At 32.2% G+C, this 19,204-nt stretch overlaps 2 protein-coding genes across 5 annotated transcripts in view; one reads left to right on the top strand and one right to left on the bottom strand.

Moving 5' to 3' along the window:
• Positions 1-13,330, bottom strand: part of LOC143063446 (isocitrate dehydrogenase [NAD] subunit gamma, mitochondrial-like) — a 26,313-nt gene extending 12,983 nt beyond the window's left edge. For all 4 annotated transcript variants that reach the window (XM_076235630.1, XM_076235604.1, XM_076235622.1 and 1 more), the window contains exons 1-6: positions 13,184-13,330; positions 11,294-11,344; positions 10,332-10,426; positions 9,600-9,715; positions 5,116-5,173; positions 3,766-3,898 (exon numbers count right to left, since the gene is read on the bottom strand). In XM_076235630.1, coding sequence (XP_076091745.1) covers positions 3,766-3,898; positions 5,116-5,173; positions 9,600-9,715; positions 10,332-10,426; positions 11,294-11,344; positions 13,184-13,255 — 525 coding nt within the window. In that variant the 5' untranslated portion in view covers positions 13,256-13,330. The remainder of the gene's footprint in view (positions 1-3,765; positions 3,899-5,115; positions 5,174-9,599; positions 9,716-10,331; positions 10,427-11,293; positions 11,345-13,183) is intronic.
• Positions 13,311-19,204, top strand: LOC143063467 (uncharacterized). The gene is made up of 5 exons (XM_076235642.1): positions 13,311-13,434; positions 15,876-16,017; positions 17,513-17,664; positions 17,934-18,133; positions 18,420-19,204. Exons 2-5 carry the CDS (start codon positions 15,876-15,878, stop codon positions 18,928-18,930), a joined length of 1,005 nt encoding a protein of 334 aa, XP_076091757.1. The 5' UTR covers positions 13,311-13,434; the 3' UTR covers positions 18,931-19,204.

The following is a 19,204-nucleotide window of genomic DNA, read 5'->3' as shown; positions in this document are numbered from 1 at the left end:
AAAATAGAACATAGGGGTAAAATGCAGTTTTTGGCTTATAACTCAAAAACCAAAACATTTAGAGGAAATCTGACAAGGAGTAAAAATGTTTATCAGGTCAAGATCTATCTGCCCTGAAATTTTCAGATGAATCGGTCAACCTGTTGTTGGGTTGCTGCCCCTGAATTGGTAATTTTGAGGAAATTTTGCTGTTTTTGGTTATTATCTTGAATATTATTATAGATAGAGATAAACTGTAAACAGCAATAATGTTCATCAAAGTAAGATTTACAAATAAGTCAACATGACCGAAATGGTCAGTTGACCCCTTTAGGAGTTATTGCCCTTTATAGTCAATTTTTAACCATTTTTCGTAAATCTTAGTTATCTTTTACAAAAATTTTCTCCTCTGAAACTACTGGACCAAATTAATTCAAACTTGGCCACAATCATCTTTTAGGTACTTTGTTTGAAAAATGTGTCCGATGACCTGGCCATCCAACCAAGATGGCCACCACGGCTAAAAATAGAACAGGGTTAAAATGTAGTTTTTTGCTTATAACTCTGAAACCAAATCATTTAGAGGAAATCTGACAAGGAGTTAAATTGTTAATCAAGTCAATATATATCTGCCCTGAAATATTCGAATGAATTGGACAACCGGTTGTTGGGTTGCTGCCCTCCAATTGGTAATTTTTAAAGAAATTTTGCTGTTTTTGGTTATTATCTTGAATACTATTATAGATAGCGATAAACTGTAAACAGCGATAATGTTCATCAAAGTAAGATCTACAAATAAGTCCACATGACCTTAATGGTCAATTGACCCCTTAAGGAGTTATTGCCCTTTATAGTCAATTTTTAACAATTTTCATTAATTTGGTAAATTTATGTAAATTTTTACCAAATATTTTTCTCTGTTACTAATGGGCAAAGTTCATTATAGATATAATTGTAAGAAGCAAGAATGTTCAGTAAAGTAAGAACTTCAAACACATCACCATCACCAAAATACAATTTTGTCATGAATCCATTTGTGTCCTTTGTTTAATATGCACATAGACCAAGGTGAGCGACACAGGCTCTTTAGAGCCTCTAGTTAAACTAGATACCCCAAAGATGATTGTGGCCAACTTTGGATTAATTTGGCCCATTAGTTTCAGAGGAAAAGATTTTTGTAAAAGATTACTTAGATTTATGAAAAATGGTTAAAAATTGACTATAAAGGGCAATAACTCCTTAAGGGGTCAACTGATCATTTCGGTCATGTTGACTTATTTGTAAATCTAACTTTGCTGAACATTATTGCTGTTTACAGTTTATCTCTATCTATAATAATATTCAAGATAATAACCAAAAACGGCAAAATTTCCTCAAAATTACCAATTCAGGGGCAGCAACCCAACAACAGGTTGACCGATTCATCTGAAAATTTCAGGGCAGATAGATCTTGACCTGATAAACATTTTTACCCCACATCAGATTTCCTCTTAATGCTTTGGTTTTTAAGTTATAAGCCAAAAACTGCATTTTACCCCTATGTTCTATTTTTAGCCGTGGCGGCCATCTTGGTTGGTTGACCGGGTCACGCCACACATTTTTTAAACTAGATACCCCAAAGATGATTGTGGCTAAGTTTGGATTAATTTGGCCTTGTAGTTTCAGAGGAGAAGATTTTTGTAAAAGATTACTTAGATTTATGAAAAATGGTTAAAAATTGACTATAAAGGGCAATAACTCCTAAAGGGGTCAACTGACCATTTCGGTCATGTTGACTTATTTGTAAATCTAACTTTGCCGAACATTATTGCTGTTAACAGTTTATCTCTATCTATAATAATATTCAAGATAATAACCAAAAACAGCAAAATTTCCTCAAAATGACCAATTCAGGGGCAGCAACCCAACAACGGGTTGACCGATTCATCTGAAAATTTCAGGGCAGATAGATCTTGACCTGATAAACATATTTACCCCTGTCAGATTTCCTCTAAATGCTTTGGTTTTTGAGTTATAAGCCAAAAACTGCATTTTACCCCTATGTTCTATTTTTAGCCGTGGCGGCCATCTTGGTTGGTTGACCGGGTCACGCCACACATTTTTTAAACTAGATACCCCAATGATGATTGTGGCCAAGTTTGGTTCAATTTGGCCCAGTAGTTTCAGAGGAGAAGATTTTTGTAAAAGTTAACGACGACGGACGACGGACGACGGACGACAGACGACAGACGACGGACGACGACGGACGCCGGACGCAAAGTGATGGGAAAAGCTCACTTGGCCCTTCGGGCCAGGTGAGCTAAAAAGGGGGGGACAACATTTCCATATTTTGTAATTCCCCTTTCTATAATAAAATCAAATGGTGGATGATTGTGGGTTTGTTTGAAAATTAAAAGATTATGACCACTTACAATCAAATTAAAGGCTTGATCTTGTTCCTTTTTCATCATATGTTTGTTTACATTTAGTATTAGTTCGGAAATCATTGTATCACTTTATTATTTTCATACGTACTTGGAGAGAAAGTCTGGGAAAAAATTACTTCCCTTTAACAAAAGTTTGGGAAAAACAGTCAACTTCCGGGCACTTAACTTTGAAAGTAGTCAAAATAGCTAAAATCTTTTTATTATATGCTGGAGATGGACTAAAAATGTTACAAACAATACCAATTTGATAAATATAAACGATGTATGCAATCTGACGGCAAGGAAGGCATGTTTTCCAGAGAAAACTTTGGGAAATCCAGGTAGGTCAATTTATTTATTTATAGATAGCCTGTGGTAGAATTCAATAAAAAAAAAAACAAAAAAAACCACAAGATTATTCAAAAGTGCCATTAAACAAGAACTAGGAAGATAGCATTTGTTTGGCATCCTTTTTTATATATATATCAAGTACAACAACCATACCCAAAGAGATAGTTGATTTAAGGTATACTTTACAGTGAACATGATATGAATAGAATATATTTTTTGACAAGACTGTTGATTATATTGAATTCATCAAAATCTATGCAGTCAGACCACATTTTCGGATATTCTTATTGTAAATAGTTTTGAAATTAATGAGACAACAGAATCGAAATTGAAATTGCACTGAAATGGCTAGACTATATTATCCTATCAATTGTTGTTCAAAACTTAAAAAAATAATTCTTTGTTTTGTATTTGGTTATAACTTTTAGCTGTAGACTAAGCAGTTATCAAAATAAATGGATAAGATCGAATTATTCTCTTACATACTATAGTTCTAAGTCTAAAACAAAAAATAGAGAAGAAAATTTATATGTTTCAAATTCATGGTATTACTCTTAAGTTTGTGTATTTATAAATAGATTTACCTCATTTTCTTAATTTGTGTATGCATTTACTGCATGTTACAAGTTTGTATATTTATAGTCTTACCTCATGTTCTAAGTTTGTGTATTTATAAATAGTCTTACCTTATGTTCTAAGTTTGTGTATTTATAAATAGTCTTAACTCATGTTCTAAGGGACGACATCAAAAGTTCAATGTAGGATAAAAAACTTAATTCACATAGTTTTTTCACTGACCCCCCACCCCCCTCTTAACTTAATTTGGGAAAAATTGATTTACCAATAGGGATATATGTAAACAAGAATGTGTCCATAGTACACGGATGCCCCACTCCCACTATCATTTTCTATGTTCAGTGGACCGTGAGTTTGTGTAGCTGTAAATAGTCTTACCTCATGTTCCAAGTTTGTGTATTTATAAATAGCCTTAGCTCATGTTCCAAATTTGTGTATTTATAAATAGCCTTACCTCATGTTCTAAATTTGTGTATTCTCCTTCTGTGTTCTCTCTAATCAGTATCAGATCTATGTTATTATGTCTGGTTTTCACAGCAGGTATAGATCTACACCAAACAACACTTGCAAATAAATTTAACTGTGTTCTGGAAAGAACAATAAATTGAAAATTTTATAGGTCAGACAAATACAAAATGATGTTTATCTTGTTTTTTATATTGGTTTCTATCAAGTCTTTAAATTGAAGGTCTTTCAAATATTATGAATATTCAGCAAGATAATGGCATAACTATTTTAATTATTTATTAATTTTGCTAAATTTTCAGACATAACTGTGTTAAGGAACTATGAGGTGTATGCAAAAATGGATTGAATTTTTGTTAGAAACTTAGAGAGAGGTTATTCGTATAAACAAACACTCAAGTAATTTACCTATTGCTAGTATCGGTTCTATCATGTGACATAAAAAAAACATGGAGATGTGGAATGATTGCCAATGAACAAACTACTCTACAGAGAGTTTAAATGACTTGGATGTAAGCAATTATAGGACGGTGAACAGACTTCAAACAAACTACCCTACAGAGAGTTTAAATGACTTGGATGTAAGCAATTATAGGACGGGGGACAGACTTCAAACAAACTACCCTACAGAGAGTTTAAATGACTTGGATGTAAGCAATTATAGGACGGTGGACAGACTTCAAACAAACTACCCTACAGAGTTTAAATGACTTGGATGTAAGCAATTATAGGATGCTGGACAGACTTCAAACAAACTACCCTACAGAGAGTTTAAATGACTTGGATGTAAAAAATTATAGGACGATGGACAGACTTCAAACAAACTACCCTACAGAGAGTTTAAATGACTTGGATGTAAGCAATTATAGGACGGTGGACAGACTTCGAACAATGAGCTTAACCCATACCATATACATTTTAGTAATCCAAAAAAGACCCTGGCATGAAAAAATATGAAACATTTCAAACAAGGAAACTAACAGCATAATTCACAATATAAATATAATTAAAAAAAAAACAAATACTACAGACATGACCAATGACTACTACTGAATAATAGTCTTCTGACTTTCAACATGCACATAAAGAATATGGCAAGGTTAATAAGTTTGTGAGCACTCAACTCCCCCTAAACCTAACTGTAAAAGCACAATATAATGGCTTATTAGCTGAACAGATCTATATGAAGCACATAAATTAACTAATATAAACACAAAAGATACAAATAACCAAATTAAGAGAACCGGTACTTGTAGTGTCCATAAGCTTGTATAACAAAAGCCAATTAAAATGAATGGTTATCCAGCTAATTGTTACATTATCTCTTCTTTATATTTACCTTAATTCAACATTCATTGATTTGAAACTGGGATCATCAAATTTTGTTTCTATATTTCCTGAAAAATTAGTATAACTTAAATCATACATAGATAAAAAAATATCAATCGGACACTATGTATATTTGTAAATAAACTTAATATCAGTGTTGTCAAATCGTTCACTTTTGCCTAACCAGTTACTCGGATAATCGTGTGACCGATTAACTGGTTAACCGGTAGTATAAGTTGATGTTTGAAGGCCTTATCTATAGTACCCTACACATAGATATAAGAAGATGTGGTATGAGTGTCAATGTGAAAACCTTCCACCCAAGTCATACATTTACGTTTTTATAATACGATGATTTGAAGTTTGTCCTTTGGTATTATAAGGGTTGTCTGTTGAGCTTCCTGGCAAAGTTTAACCTAATAATCAAATACACCATATCAACAATGGCGTTTGTACTAACTTCAGATTGAAAAATATAAAAAAATTATTGATCTCGCAGAATTTAATATGTCTGAAACCGATGATTCTTTCATTTTCTCTTGTTGTCTGTGATAATAATGTGGAGTGTTTCAATTTGAAATGATTAAGCCTGTTACTCGTACTATCAAGTATACATTGATTACATTTATGTTGGTTTGCATTGCACAATTTTTGAGTTAGCATTTTGTTTTTAAGTATGACGAAGCCTTACACGAAGGAGATTGCACATTCAGATGTAGGCCTACATAATATAAGAACAAAAATGAAATAATAAAGTAAATCGTAAAGTTTAATGGTATTATTGATTTAAAGTTACTGTTAAAAAAACATGTATACTTATTATGTTTCCTTAAGATCTTGCCCCAAGCGGAGAGACAAGTTCTAATTAATTTTATATTTTTGGATTAACAATAGCAATCAATATACTGGACAATTGATCTGTCAAATTAATTAACACGATGACAATTTTAAAAGAAAACATATCTATTTAATGATTTCAATACAAATTTATATCAAATCTATCAAAATTGAAAAAGAGTCTGGTTAACCGGTTAGTGTTTTTGGTATTCAGTCTTTCAAACGGTTAACCGGTTAACCGTTGACAAAACTTCTTATTATAGATATAACTAGAGGCTTGTGTCGCTCACCTTGGTCTATGTGAATATTAAACAATGGACACATATGGATTCATGACAAAATTGTGTTTTGGTGATGGTGATGTGTTTGTAGATCTTACTTTACTAAACATTCTTGCTGCTTACAATTATCTCTATCTATAACAGTACTTTCTGTGGAAAATGTTATTGAAAATCTTCAAATTTTAAGAAAATTGTTAAAAATTGACTATGAAGGGCAATAACTCCTTAGGGGGTCAATTGACTATTTTGGTCATACTGACTTATTTTTAGTTCTTACTTTGCTGTACATTATTGCTGTTTACAGTTTTTATCTCTATCTATAATAATATTCCAGATAATAACAAAAAAACAGCAAAATTTCTTCAAAATTACCAATTCAGGGGCAGCAACCTAACAACTGATTATCTGATTCATCTGAAAATTCCAGGGCAAATAGATCGTGACCTGATCAACAATTTTACTTCCTGTCAGATTTGCTCTTAATGCTTTGGTTTTTGAGTTATAAGCCAAAAACTGCATTTTACCTCCATGTTCTATTTTTAGCCATGGCGGCCATCTTGGTTTGTTGGCCTAGTTACCAGACACATTTTTTTAACTAGATCCCCTAATGATAATTATGGCCAAGTTTGGTTAAAATTGGCCCAGTAGTTTCAGAGGAGAAGATTTTTCTAAAAGATTACTAAGATTTACGAAAAATGGTTAAAAATTGACTATAAAGGGCAATAACTCCTAAAGTGGTCAACTGACCATTTTGGTCATGTTTGACTTATTTGTAGATCTTACTTTGCTGAACATTATTGCTGCTTACAGTTTATCTCTATCTATAATAATATTCAAGATAATAACCAAAAACAGCAAAATTTCCTTAAAATTACCATTTCAGGGGCAGCAACCCAACAACGGAATGTCCGATTCATCTGAAAATTTCAGGGCAGATAGATCTTGACCTGATCAACAATTTTACTTCCTGTCAGATTTGCTCTAAATGCTTTGGTTTTTGAGTTATAAGCCAAAAACTGCATTTTACCCCTATGTTCTATTTTTAGCCATGGTGGCCATCTTGGTTGGTTGGGCGGGGCACCGGACACATTTTTTAAACTAGATACTCCAATGATGATTATGGCCAAGTTTGGTTAAATTTGGCCCAGTAGTTTCAGAGGAGAAGATTTTTCTAAAAGATTACCAAGATTTACGACAAGAGTGCACACGCTGAAATGTCTCGCCTTCTTTACTAATCATTGATATTATGTTGATAGCCCTAAGTATAAAGCTTTATTACAACAGTCTCATAAACTTAACATTAACCAAGATAACTAAATAAAGACCAATGAACCATGAAAATGAGGTCAAGGTCAGATGAACCATGCCAGGCAGACATGTACAGCTAACAATGCTTCTATACAATATATATAGTTGACCTATTACTTATTGTTTAAGAAAAATAGACCAAAACACAAAAAATTAACACTGTGCAATGAACCGTGAAAATGAGGTCATGGTCAAAAGAAACCTGCGCTACTGACATAAAGATCATAAAATATTTCCATACACCAAATATAGTTGACCTATGGCATATAGTATTAGATAAATAGACCAAAACTCAAAAACTTAACTTTGACCACTGAACCATGAAAATGAGGTCAAGATCACATGACATCTGCTCGCTAGACATGTACACCTTACAATCATTCCATACAACAAATATAGTAGACCTATTGCATATAGTATGAAAAAAACAGACCAAAACACAAAAAATTAACTATAACCACTGAACCATGAAAATGAGGTCAAGGTCACATGACATCTGCCCGCTAGACATGTACACCTTACAATCATTCCATACAACAAATACCGTAGACCTATTGCATATAGTATGAAAAAAACAGACCAAAACACAAAAATTTAACTATAACCACTGAACCATGATAATGAGGTCAAGGTCAGATGACACCTGCCAGTTGGACATGTACACCTTACAGTCCTTCCATACACCGAATATACAAGCCCTATTGCTTATAGTATCTGAGATACGGACTTGACCACCAAAACTTAACCTTGTTCACTGATCCATGAAATGAGGTCGAGGTCAAGTGAAAACTGTCTGACAGACATGAGGACCTTGCAAGGTACGCACATATCAAATATAGTTATCCTATTACTTATAATAAGAGCGAATTCAACATTACAAAAAATCTGAACTGACATGTGACTGACGGAAACTTCGTAACATGAGGCATCTATATACAAAGTATGAAGCATCCAGGTCTTCCACCTTCTAAAATATAAAGCTTTTAAGAAGTTAGCTAACACCGCCGCCGCCGCCGCCGCCGCCACCGGATCACTATCCCTATGTCGAGCTTTTGCAGGCTCGACAAAAAATGGTTAAAAATTGACTATAAAGGGCAATAACTCCTAAAGTGGTCAACTGACCATTTTGGTCATGTTAACTTATTTGTAGATCTTACTTTGCTGAACATTATTGCTGTTTACAGTTTATCTCTATCTATAATAATATTCAAGATAATAACCAAAAACAGCAAAATTTCCTTAAAATTACCATTTCAGGGGCAGCAACCCAACAACGAAATGTCCGATTCATCTGAAAATTTCAGGGCAGATAGATCTTGACCTGATGAACAATATTACCGACTGTCAGATTTGCACTAAATGCTTTGGTTTTTGAGTTATAAGCCAAAAACTGCATTTTACCCCTATGTTCTATTTTTAGCCATGGTGGCCATCTTGGTTGGTTGGGCGGGGCACCGGACACATTTTTTAAACTAGATACCCCAATGATGATTGTGGCCAAGTTTGGTTAAATTTGGCCCAGTAGTTTCAGAGGAGAAGATTTTTGTAAAAGTTAACGCAGGACGACAATGGACAACGGACGCCGGACGCCAAGTGATGAGAAAAGCTCACTTTCATATAACGTTATAGAGGGACATAACTGAGAACAGTAAAATTGACACTACCCAAATTCTTACTTGAGTTTTGTGGTAATAAGCATTGTGTATAAGGTTCATAGCATTTTGTTCAGGCAAACTTAATTTAGAGAACAGAAACAAAAAATTCAGCCTTTTTTCCATATGTAAAGGGGTATAACTCTTCAAAAGTAAAAAAAAAACACCCAAATTCAAACTTCAGCTGTGTTTTGTGGAAATAAGAATTTAGTATAGTAAGAGAATGGAAACCAATATTGTTTTAATCTTATAAATAAGCTACATATGTCAGAAAACTATTTAGGTACAAAAATAGTTTAAAATGTTTATTGTGATCAGGCATAGCCTATTTCATTTTTCTATGCTATGATAATATTGGAATAATCTCTGAATGTAAAGTATGTGTCAGTTATATCTCTTTCCAAATTACTTCCTACCTTTAATGGCCACACCATTTCTCTGAACAGATAACAGAGCCCCTCTCATTGTTTCTGGATCTTCTTTTGATGCATTAATCTCTACTTCTTCAAAATCAATTGGAGCACCAGCATGTCTTATAAAAACAAAAAACTTAAGTTTAGAAATAGTATTTATATCAAAGTTCATCATGTTTATAGTATTAAAAACCTTTGGAAATAAATTGTGTGTGACTGCTTCCTTGCTGTTCATAACAAAACACAACGAAAATTTACATTATGGGATGTCCACAAAATAATATATGAGCTGCAACAAATAGAAATCCATCATTTGTAAGTGCATGTATAATATACGTAAAAAAAGATTTTGAATCATTTAGGAACATACAAATACAAAATTAAGAAACAAAATATAACAGCCATGACAGCTCAATTTTCAAACATTTACAGACTTTCCATAGAGATTCTTTTTATACCGAAAAAGGTTACGAAATGTATTGGTATTTATTTGCATTGGTTGATTTCTATCATATGCAATTCTATAAGATTTGGCTCCATTCCAATTAATGCAATGCAAACTGTAGTTTAAGTGCTGACTAACTTTCTAATACACAGATAGAAAAAAATAATCTTTGAATATGGAAAACCCTAAAAATTATTTGCATAAAAAAAAAGTCTAATGGTTTATTTTTTTAATTTGGATGGAAAGTTGTCTCATTGACACTAATACCACTTCTTCTTATAAATATATACCTAAAGACTTCCTGTACATGAGACATTAATTCTGGGCCTACTCCATCGCCTGTTAAAAGTGTTACTGTATTTCTTCCTCCATATCGTGACAAGTTCTAAAAAGAAAATTATATACTTCACATGGTAATTCAGAAATTACAGTATCAATTGCAAGATCTGACCATATACTATTAACCTTATATAAACTTAGGTATTGAGGTGCCAGAATTGACCTTTACAAAATAGTTTTTATGTGCGTATTGTTATGTATTTACTTTTCTACATTGGCTAGAGGTATAGGGTGCGGGTTGAGATCTAATAAACATGTTTAACCCCGCCGCAATTTTGCGCCTGTCCCAAGTCAGGAGCCTCTGGCCTTTGTTAGTCTTGTATGATTTTTAATATTAGTTTCTTGTGTATAATTCGGAGTTTAGTATGACGTCCATTATCACTGTACTAGTATACCCATTTTTAGGGGCCAGCTGAAGGACACCTCCGGGTGCGGAATTCTCGCTGAATTGAAGACCCATTGGTAGCCTTCGGCTGTTGTCTGCTCTATGGTTGGGTTGTTGTCGCTTTGACACATTCCTCATTTCCTTTCTCAATTTTATGATGATCAAAGTTAGTAATGATATGATCATATAAACTATGTTGCTAATAATGGAATGCTTGCTTATTTATTACATGTAGTCTTAATAAGCTGTAAACTAACATTTCTTTATTTCTTAATTGTATGCATTATCACACGCAGTAAGTTACAGGAATAAATAAATTGAAATAATAGGGGAAAAAAGAGTTTACCATTCTTTGATCATAATCATGATTAATATCATAATGGATCCCAATCTTAAATTTTGAAAAAAATAATACTCATTACATTTGTACTATCATCAGTTTAATACATATATAAATAAATGCTAATAATGTATTATGAGAAAATAACTGAATATTCTAAATTTAGTTTATACATAAATACATTGTACCTTTGGTTCTGTTTGTTTCTGTGAGTAGTTGACAACTTGTGTTCCATTAATCTGAAGTTAGAGTAACTTTGATATATTTGACATTCCTGAAATGCATTGTTGTCACATTCAGCAGCTGCAATTAATCTTCAATAAATTTACCTATATATATGTTCAATAATCTGAATAATTAGACATTTATTATAATTGGTTGTTTCCTTAATGTAAGTATTGCAAATACATACTCTTGTTGTCTTGAACTTGGTTGATTTGAAATTTTCCTATAGCCATGATAGCCCGAACTTTGTTCCATACAACTAAATTCTCTGTGTTAAACTAATACACATATTCAAAACTAGACATGCTAGATTTGCATCACTGCAAATTTATTTTTCAGTCAGTTTTCTTTTTTTGATATTTTTTTGTAGGCAACTGTTTGTCTTAATATAAGCAAATCTTATTGTATCTGTATGAATACATGTATTATGGAATGTCAATGAGGGTGGGCAGCACAGGCACCTGTTTCTATCAATGGGAAGGTCAACTTTCAATGAATAATAGGAGCTAGAAAGGAAACTTCAGTACATTTGTATGTTGATGGTTTCCTGTAACTGCTTTGAAGAAGCCATAAATAGTCAACCTTCCCATAAACCTTTACAATATTTGGGAATCTGAGACACTTGAACTTTTGACCTCATACAACAACAATTTTTCCTTTGTGATGTTTAAAATTTTCTATTGTAAGGTAAAAAAATATGAGAAACTATGTGATTTCCAGTACTGAGGGAGAAATATTGATAAGGTGTATATTGATAGATACAAGTGCATTTGAAGTCCAAATATAAAATAATGACATCATGAAAGGCTATTTTATTTTATTTTTCTGTGACAATTAGCAAATATCTTTTAGACATCACAGAAAAAAATAAAAAAAGCCTTTCTTGATTTTAAACGTCACAGTAAAAATGAAAATAGCCTTTCAAGATGTCATAATTATTTGGAGATGTTGGACAAGCACATCTGAGAGGGTGGTAATGGGGGTACCTTCATGACGAATAACAGTAAAAAAAATTGCCAAATGATGTTAACAGTTATTTTTGTTGCATGACGATAAAATGTACACATCCCCTTTTTTAGACGATAAAACAATCAATTAATTTTGACGAATCACGTTAATATTTTCCCAAAAATGATGGTAATGATATTATTTGAGACCCCAGATGAATCATGACAACAATATTTTGAAGAATGGCACTAAAATTCTTACTAATTTGACACTAACAGTAGCCGAATATGACCGTTTGATGCCTGGCGGTAAAGGGCATTACTACCCTCATCTGAAGCAGACCCAGTGATAAGGGAGGGTAGTATTGCTCTTTATCGTCAAACAGTAATTTTGGACTATTGTTACCGTCAAATAAGTTAAAATAAGTTAAAACTTTAAAGTGATTAAACAAAATATGCTTCTTTTGATTCGTCAGAGGTCTCAAATAATTATAAAAAATTAACGTGATATTATCAAAACAAGTCAATCTTTTTATTGTATAAAAGAAATTATGCATTTATCTTCATGCACCATTAAGTCATTTGTCAAGATTTGTTACCGTTTATTATAATACAGATTCTCGCATTTACATGACCATGATGGGGAGGTCTCTCACAAATAAAAATATGTTTTTAGATTTTTTTATGTTTCTGATGAATATATATGGAAACTACATATTTGAGATATTTATGTCTTATGTTCAGAACATAAAATTCTTTGTAAATGAAACAATAAAAAAGACTAAAACAAATTATCTGTTTTACAGCAGACGACGTCGGGAGGTCGTTTAAAATTATGCCTATTCCGTTAGGACTGTAACATCTATATATGACTTGGTATATTACAGTGTAACAATGTATATTTACCGAACATTTGGTGATATGTGCTTTAGTCCAATTTAATAGCCTTGGCAGGCTTTTTGCAAGTGACCGCTGCATTATTGCACACTTCAGAGAAAAATCAGCCGGAAGTGAACAATGACCTTCAACTTAACCGGAAGTCAATGAAAATTGGGGCAACGGATTGGGATACAGAATTTTTTTCTATTTGCAAAGAAACCAAGAACGAAAACCTTTTAAAAAGTTGTTGAAAAAAAGAATGAGCTGTCCTTTTGAAGGTTTTTATATAATAAAGCTTTATGATAACTAATGCAACACACAAAGATTCATGACATCACCAATTATTTGTTCAATTTTCATTTTCCTGAGAATATAGACGGAATGGAAATGAAATGTATCCGGATTCTTAATAAATAAATGTTTATATTTGATCATATTTAGATAAAATGCTCGAACATACCATTATCAAATCTGAAACTATCCAAATAAGTGGGAGGGAAACCACGGCTCATATGAAATATAGATAAATGAATTACATAAATGGAACTGGAAAGCCAAGAGGGTAGCAATGCCCTTCACAGCACAGGCGCTTGGGTGTATGATACAGATTTTTTTTTTGGATTTTTTTTTTGCTGATTAAAATATTCAATTTTCTATATTTATAATACATATCTATCACTTCTGTGCATGTCTCACCTAGTTTCGAGTGATTTAAACGACCCAGAGAAAATACCCAATTTTACTATCCATACTTTGTTTCTTAGTATGGATAGTAAAATTGGGTATTTTCTCTGGGTCGTTTAAATCACTCGAAACTAGGTAAGACATGCACAGAAGTGATAGATATGTATTATAAATATAGAAAATTGAATATTTTAATCAGCAAAAAAAAATCCAAAAAAAAAATCTGTATCATACACCCAAGCGCCTGTGCTTCACAGCTGAGCTTCACAGGCACTAGACGTTCTGTCAATAGTATAAAAATATTGGCAATTGGAAGAAAATAGTGTCCATATATATAATATAGATATTATATTTATGGACACTATTTTCTTCCAATTGCCAATATTTTTAGTATAGATATTATATTTATGGACACTATTTTCTTCCAATTGCCAATATTTTTATACTATTGACAGAACGTCTAGTGTCAGGCGTCATTTCAACTACTGTTAGCATCAAATTGTTTAAAATTTTACTGTGATTCGTCAAAATATCCTTATCATGATTCATCAGAGGTCTTAAATAATTATCGTTACCATCAATTTGGGAAAAAAATTAATGTGATTCTTCAAAATCAGTCGATATTTTTATCGTCTGAAAGAAAGTGTACATTTTATCGCGTACACCAAAAATTACCTTTACGTCATTTGGCAAGAAGTTATACTGTTATTCGTCATGAAGGTACCCCCATTACGACCCTCCCTTACCTACAATTGTCAAATGGTCATCTGCTACCATAAGTGTCAAATTAGTTTAATTTTAACTGTGACTTCAAATTCTCATCAGGGTTTGTCTGAGGTTCGAAATAATTATCAAATTAGCGTCATTTAAAAAAAAAAATTGCCTGATGCATCAAAATCTTCAAAAATAAAAATTTAGGCACAGGTCAGCTTCTACAACTACAAAATTTATACACACTGACATAGTTCCCCATATTTCTCATATTTGGGTAAACATTGTAAATCTGCACACTGAACAGCGAAACATTTTGGTCATATCTTTTGAGCAGTTTATTGAAGTATGACTATGTCTTTAAGTTTTCAATTTGCAGGTCATTTTTGTCACATTAATTGCAGGTAAGAGAGTAAAAAATGTGGCGGGGTTCAACAAATGTTCAAAGTTTTGTAAATGAGAATTTTACCCTCCAGTTTTATGGCATTTATCAATGTTTATGGTGTATTTGAGCTTACTCTAGATATTCATTTTATTTCAAAAAAATGATTTATAGATGAAAAAAACTCTCACTGAAAAGCATGATAGGAAAATTTAAAGAAAAAGTCTTGTTTTTTGTAACATTTTCTAAGACAATTTTTGCACATTCAAAAGCCAATTAGAAAGTTTTGATATAAATATCTCAGAAAAATCCAATGCATGCTTACTTTAAAAACGATTTTTTACTGCAAAGCAAAAGTAAGTGCTATATACATGATATATGTATAAGTCTAATGATTATTCAAAATATTTTTATTTTTTATTTTGCGCATTCATAAGCCAATTAGAAAGTTTTGATATAAATGTCTCAGATAAATCCAATGCATGCTTACTTTAAAAACGATTTTTTACAGCAAAAGTAAGTGCTATATGTATGTCATTATGTATAAGTCTAATGATTATTCAAAATATTTTTATTTTTTATTTTTGTAAGATGTATTACATGTATTAATTTTGAAGTTTGTCGCACCTCAGCTCTATTTTTGTAGTTGATGGAAGTCAAAGAAATTGATTAACCATATACTGTTGAGCAAGCATATTGTTCCAAAAGTTTCCCATAATTTGAAACACATCGCTTAAATATAATAAACACTTGTTGTTTCCCCTTTGCTAGCAATAATTGTATAGGCTATCGTTTGTAAGCTTTGCTTACATAACCTTATGCTTATATTTTAGTTTGATTATCATGATTATATATAAATGAAATTAATTGAAAATTGTTTATTTATCTTTATGATCACATATAAAGATAATACCGGTAATGGGTTCAAACTTCTTTTGTTAGATGGCAGTGAACAAGATGTTTATCTCAGCTCTGAAAAGAAATGATATAGACCGAGCTATTTCTCTTATGATTTGTCCAGGATACGATGTCAACTCAATAGCATACAAAGACTGTACACCACTTATATTGTCTACAAAGCTAGGTAAGTTTCATTGAAGGTTTGTGTAGTTTTTACTTGGTTTTCAACTTTTGTCTAGTCACTATACTTATAAAACTGACTTCAACTTTCAAATTTAGATTACAATTATTTATGTCATATTGTATTTAGAAACATTAACACAATGATTAAGGTACATGATCATAAAAACTTTGCCTTTGACCTAGGCCTTCTTGCCATTATTTTTTTTACCTGGGTTAAGGTTTATACACTACTAATACAATCAATGTAAATATAGGATTATTAGGTATGGCATAGTGTCAAGGCAAGGCAATACTAATTGGAAACATTTGAAACTTAAAATTATTGAAAAAATATATACATGTTATATGCCTCAAAGTGAGGAACACAAAAGTAGTTAACAAAACTTTTCTGCAGTGATATTGGACATGTTTCAATTTTTAAGTAGTGACTAAGCTGAAACAACATAGTGGGTAAAGGCAACAAATCACTTACAAATGTAGGTTTCATAAAAAGGAACTTAAAAGACTACTCTAAAACGGTTAAGCAGCACCATATTCAACAATAGTAAGACCTTCAGTTGAATATGCATTGTGGTATGGGACCCAACAAAACCAGGGATGATTCCACTATATAGTTTAGGTCCGCTATATAAAGAACGTTTTAAATGTAAATAGCCAAGAGAAAACTTTTTATGTTTTGTCAGACACTGCGCAGAGTTTTCATAAACATAATACATTCAGTTATTAAATCTGGTTCCGTAGCTAGAAGTAGAAGAACCATTTGTGCAGATATGGAGAACAGAGGACCATGAAATAAAGATGTCAAAACTGTGGAGTTTAAAATGTATGCAAAGAACAACGTGTTAAAAGAATATGAAGAGCTTTTTGTGTGAAAATAGTTTTTTTTACCTTGAGTAGCATCATCTCAAAGGCTTTTCTAAATTACGTAAAAATGAATCTCAGCTTCAAATAAGTCTTCATGCATGTATACAGGTTTACAGTATGTGCAGAGGTATTGATGATTTGTTTAAGGCTACCATTACCACCTACTTGAATTGTGCATTTGTACTACTACTTATATAAAAAGATATAAAAAAAACTTATGATCAAAATGAGTATGATACAACCACCACCATAAAAGCAACAAAAGGATTGTAACTAGAAAAAAATACATGCAAAACCAAAAGATAAAAAAAACAGTGCTTCAAATACTGTTCTTCATTTAAAAATCACAGCGAAGCCCTCATCATGGTGACAAATTTTCACCTGCTTCCAAATTCAAAACAGCCACTGTTTAAGAAAAATTATTTGCTCGATATGGTATAGGTTTTTTCATTAGAGAAGACAGTACAGAAACCTGTTATTGTGCATAAGTTTGTCTGTTAGTTATTATGGTAAACTTGTAATAATTTGTCTTGTTTTGTTAAACTTTTTATTTAAAGGTCCATTTTATGGTTGTTACCATACCTTCTTTATTCATGTTTCCTATCTAATTGGCTACACTTTTATATTTGTAGGATTAGTTAAGGTAGTGCAGCATTTGTTGTCCCTTGGGGCTGATACAAACTGGCAAGATAAAAATGGTAGATCTGCTCTAACTCATGCTTGTATATCAGGCAATACAGAGATAATAAGAGAACTTTTCAAGGCTGGCTGTAATCTAAATAGGGTAAATAGATTGTGTATATAGTACTTAATCCAGTTGACCCGAACCCACATAGAAAAGAAGAGCTAAACCAAAGACCAGGAAAGGTTTGGTAACACATTAAAAGGATAGCTATTTAAAGTCACAAAAAAATAAGAAATATCTAAGCTAAAGTTGCAAAAGTTGATGTTTTTATCTACATCATGTATATTAAAGGATGTTAGTTATGAATTAAACATGGGCTAAATAGTGGTACCTAGAATCTAAGATTTTATATTAAATTCTAATTTTAGCCAACAGTCTTTGGTGATAGACCAATACATGAAGCTGTAGTATATGGTAGACTAGAGGCTGTAGAAGTGCTACTGAAAGCAGGAGTGGATATCAATTCTAAAAATAGTATCACAAAACAGACCGCCTTACAGTTAGCTGTTCTATCAGAGCAAAAAGAAGTTGTTGATCTGTTGATTCAAAAGAATGTAGCCATAGACATGTAAGTGTGACAGTGTGCTTTAAAATCTCAATTACAAAACTTTTCTCTACACTAAAAGAATTAAGCAGCAAGATTAGACTAAAATGCAGAGGATAATTAAAATGTTACATTCATTTCTTGCTTTTGTGTGATTGTTAAATGTTAATAGTTTCTTGCTTTTACTTTGTTTTTATTAAAAAAAAAAGTCTTGTGCAAGAGACCTGGTCATTTAGGGTTTCAATGCTCACATATTTTAGAGATATAAACTAAATGAAAATGTGTATCCATCTTTTCTGTGTCATTGCAGTCCAACAGCTGAAGGTGAAACAGCTCTGCACTATGCAGTTCAAGTTAATGACTTTAGGATAGTTAAAAGTTTAATAGCAGCTGGAGCAAGCATTCATAAAAAGAACCAAATTGGTGAAACACCTTATCTTCTAGCTGTTCAGGAAGGGAAAATTGACCATGTGAAAACTTTAATTTTAGCTGGTTGCAAAATGTATTCCTCCTCCTATCTGTCACCACTTAGTCTGGCATGTACAAACTATAACCCCACTATGGTTAAATATCTTCTATCAGAGGGATACAATGCCAGTGAAGATAAATCATTTAGGCAACATATATACATCAAAATGGAGGAACGACATCCAGAATTGTTGGACTATGTATATAACAGGTGCAGTAATCCATGCTCCCTAAAGGAACATTGTCGCATTTACATTAGACGGTTATTAAATAATAATATGAATGAAGTCGTTCCTGGATTAGCATTACCAAAGACACTTAAAGAATGGATCCTGATAGATGTTATTTATTAATTAGATTTCAGTTTTAAATATCTTATATAGCATTGGGCTTTCACTGAAAATCAAAACAACATGTTGGTTCGATAAGTCCTTTAAAAAAATTATCACGTTCTCAGAAGTTTTTTCATCAGGGCCCTTACTGAAATTACTCTAACATTTTGTTATTGTACATCTTGTATGGTATGGGTGTGTAATTATCATTTACATGCTATTGTAATCAGTGATGTAATATTTTAAAGACACTTATCAGTGTTTCGCTACATTCAGACAATAAAAAAATCAGTGA

This window comes from Mytilus galloprovincialis, chromosome 1, assembly GCF_965363235.1.
Source record: "Mytilus galloprovincialis chromosome 1, xbMytGall1.hap1.1, whole genome shotgun sequence".
Lineage (NCBI taxonomy): Eukaryota > Metazoa > Mollusca > Bivalvia > Mytilida > Mytilidae > Mytilus > Mytilus galloprovincialis.
Note: the sequence above shows the minus strand (reverse complement) of the source record. Positions and strands in the feature narration are given on the sequence as shown.